A 3465-nucleotide genomic window follows, 5' to 3' on the forward strand; every position below is an offset into this window, starting at 1 on the left:
GATAACAAAATTTACAAAAAGTAGATTACAAGAAAAGAGGTCACAGCAACCCCAAAAACTTGTAACACTACTTGAAATGAAAATAGGAAACATTAGGGTTTTCAACGGAAATTAAAAAATCAGGTCTTCCTTCATACTGAATTCCCACTTCATTATCAAGATAACAACCATTCTTAGCCATCTTATCTACTGAAAAATTCGCCTCTCTGTAAGTGTGAATTATCCTTATAGAAATATAATGATTGCATAACCGCCCCATCTTGCTCTTGCAAACCAAGGAATAGAAGAGCTTTGTAAAGCTTGAACTACTCCATATGAATCAGATTGCACACAAATACGATCATAATTCCATTGCATTGCCCATTCCATACCAATTATAATTGCATAGAGTTCCGCCAAATAGTTTGTAGTAACTCCAAGACCAATACTCAAAGCACCAAGAACTGCACAGCTAGAGTCTCTTTCCACCACTCCTGCTCCCGCAATGTCTGGATTCCCACGCGCTGCTCCATCACAACAAATTAGAATCTCATTAAGTTCCGGAGGCTGCCATAACACTTCAATAGGCTGTTGATGTATAACACTTCTATGAACCACACAGAAGTAATCCAACAGCACCATATCTTCCACACTGTTGCGCATAAACCCTTTTAGACGGACTGAATATTCTTGTATTAGCTTCAGCACTCTTTTAGAAAAAAGACCCCATTTGTGCTTCTCAAAAATGCATTTGTTGCGCATAGCCCATAGTTCTGACCTGATTACTAAGTTCTCCACCAGCCACAAGTCACAGACAATTGCACTTCTTCCCTTAGCTGCCTTGAAAGAATCCACAATGTTGAAGTTTGCTGTCATACCAAAGATACCAGAAATCCAAGACCACGCACGAGCTGCAAAAGAACAAAGAAAAAGAATATGTTCTAGCGATTCTTCCTCAGTTTCACACAGAACACACTTGTTAGCCAAATGAATTCTGAACCTAGATTGAATGATATCCAAAGTGGCACAAGCACCACGAATGAATTTCCAGTTTTGAGCCGCAAGTTTAGGGTGAATTTCCTTCCTCCACAGGATAGACGCTGCATTGAAGCTACCATGTTTCTGACGAATAAGCTCCTTGGCAGAGCTTACGGAAAAATCACCTGGAAAGTTTGGCATCCAAACTCTCTTATCTTCACCCCCATTTGGCAAAGGAAGATTATGCATATCCACACCAGCCGCGAGTAAATAGTTCAAGTGATTTTCAGGAAAAACCCATTGGTTATCCCTATAACAATCACTCACCAAAACCAATCTGTCAAGAGTAAAATCATCCAATATCTCTGCAAAACATTTTTCTCCATACCAAACATCCTAATAGAGAGAAGTAGACCTTCCATCACCAAGAAGAACTTTAGTGTTAGCCTCCACATATTTATAAACCCTTCTAATGCCTGGAAGAATGGTAGACTTCACCCCATAAGTCTTAATGTAACCTCTTCGACTAAAAAACTTAGCCTTAAGATAACCTGCCCAATTCTTCTTAGAAGTACTGATCTTCCACCATAACTTCATCAACATTGCAGAATTCATAGTAGCCATACGAGATAAACCCAAACCCCCCTCCTCAAAAGGGCAACAGGTTTTATCATACGCCACCACAACAACACGACTGACATTAGAGTCACCAGACCAAATAAAATTCCTAATTGCACGCTCACATTGCACAATGAACTTGCTAGGCCACTTATAAATAGCCATATTATGGATGGAATAACTCGAAATAACAGATTTAACAAGCACAATACGGTCATGAAAAGATAAAAGAAAACCCTTCCAACCAGCAAGATGGGTTTTAATCTTCTCAACCACATTAGCAATATGATGATACCTCACAGCACCAGGTATTATTTGAACACCCAAATAACGATCAGGGAAAGTAGATACACTCATACCCAAATAATCAACAAGATAATTACGTCTACTCAACGAACCACCACCATAATAAATTTTACTCTTCTGGCGACAAACAGATTGACCTGAAGCACACTGATACTTACCCAACAGATCCACCAGATTATTAATGCTCCGCAAATTTCCTTTACAGAAAATCATAATATCATCAGCAAAAAAGAGATGAGTAGGAGAAATACCACCTCTAGTTACCATGTAAGACATCCTCTTCTCTGCAAAAAGCTTTGTGATATTTCTGCTAAGGACATCCTCCATCAAAACAAAGATCAAGGGAGAAAGAGGATCTCCCTGACATAAACCTCTATTTATCTTGAAAAAACCCTCCGGACTGCCATTCAAGAGAATAGAGATTCTAGCAGAATTGAAGATATGAGAAATCCAAGTGCACCAATGCTCCGAGAAACCATACCTACGAAAAACCTCCAAGACAAAAGACCAACTGACCGTGTCAAAAGCTTGTGAAATATCAAGCTTAAGGCCCAAATTACCATCCTTACGATTGATATGAAGCTCATTAATCAATTCAGAAGCAAGACTAATGTTTTCATGGATGTTACGCCCTTTCATGAAAGCCACCTGTTTTTCAGAAAGTTTATCTAAAACGCTCCCCAGTCTAGTAGCTAATATCTTAGTAAAGATTTTGAAGAAAAAATTACTGAGACCAATAGGACGAAAATTACGAAGAGAATTAGCACCTCTTACCTTGGGAATCAAGACAATTAGGCTAGAATTTACCCCATTTGGGATATGACCAGAATTCCAGCAATAAATAACGGCTCTTAATAAGTCATCTTGAATAATATCCCAGCAGTGTCTATAGAAACATCCAGAAAACCCATCCGGCCCTGGAGCACTGTCTGCCCCTAGATCAAAAACTGCTTGTTTAATCTCCTCAGAAGATGGAATTCTGTCCATGGCTAAACTTTACTCCTCCGAGATGCTAATATGACTATAGTCAAATAAAATAGGATCAATCTCCAACTCCGGCCCATTAAACTTATCCTCATAATAGTGCACAACATGATTTCTAAGCAGCTCATAATCAGAAATAGTATTGCCTACACTGTCAACAAGTTCAGATATAGTGTTAGAACTTCTACGAATTCTAATGCTATTATGAAAGAAATTAGTGTTACTTGAACCCTCTACAAGCCACTTATTTCTAGATTTCTGCTTAAGCATATTATTCAACTGAGCACGAGTATCATTAAGTTTATCCATAGCATCCTTCATAATATTTAACTTTGTAATGTCATCCGGGTTTTCATCAGAAAGAAGAGCAGCTGCCTCAAACCTCAACTGATCCTGCTTTAACCTAGAATGCACATTACCAAAAACACAAAGATTCCATTCCTTGATAACTCATTTTAGTCTCTTTAATTTTTGAGTGAAAATAAAATCAAAAGACCCAGAAATAGGCATACTCCAACTATCTCTAACCATACGAAGGAAATCAGAATGTAAGAACCACATCTTTTGAACTCGAAAAAGATCTCTTTTGGGTCTTGGAAA

General features: G+C 38.3%; 1 protein-coding gene across 1 annotated transcript; it reads right to left on the reverse strand.

Annotated features, from left to right (window-relative positions):
* Positions 1-225: 225 nt before the first annotated feature.
* Positions 226-2868, reverse strand: LOC113343004. The gene is made up of 6 exons (XM_026587343.1): positions 2656-2868; positions 2363-2529; positions 2146-2281; positions 1871-2028; positions 1373-1651; positions 226-1267 (listed from the first exon to the last, which is right to left on the reverse strand). Exons 1-6 carry the CDS (start codon positions 2866-2868, stop codon positions 226-228), a joined length of 1995 nt encoding a protein of 664 aa, XP_026443128.1.
* Between the last annotated feature and the right edge of the window lie 597 nt (positions 2869-3465).

Source organism: Papaver somniferum, unplaced genomic scaffold (genome assembly GCF_003573695.1).
Source record: "Papaver somniferum cultivar HN1 unplaced genomic scaffold, ASM357369v1 unplaced-scaffold_52, whole genome shotgun sequence".
Classification (NCBI taxonomy): Eukaryota; Viridiplantae; Streptophyta; class Magnoliopsida; order Ranunculales; family Papaveraceae; genus Papaver; species Papaver somniferum.

What these genes read in the sequence shown, in the direction of transcription:
- LOC113343004 (XM_026587343.1), bottom strand. Translation starts at nt 2,868, where the DNA reads ATGGACAGAATTCCATCTTCTGAGGAGATTAAACAAGCAGTTTTTGAT. An exon ending in ATAATACCTGGTGCTGTGAG is followed by an intron (nt 1,652 to 1,870) that starts GTATCATCATAT and finishes CTCTAATGTCAG; the next exon opens with TCGTGTTGTTGTGGTGGCGT. An exon ending in GTTCTTCTTGGTGATGGAAG is followed by an intron (nt 1,268 to 1,372) that starts GTCTACTTCTCT and finishes TGATTGTTATAG; the next exon opens with GGATAACCAATGGGTTTTTC.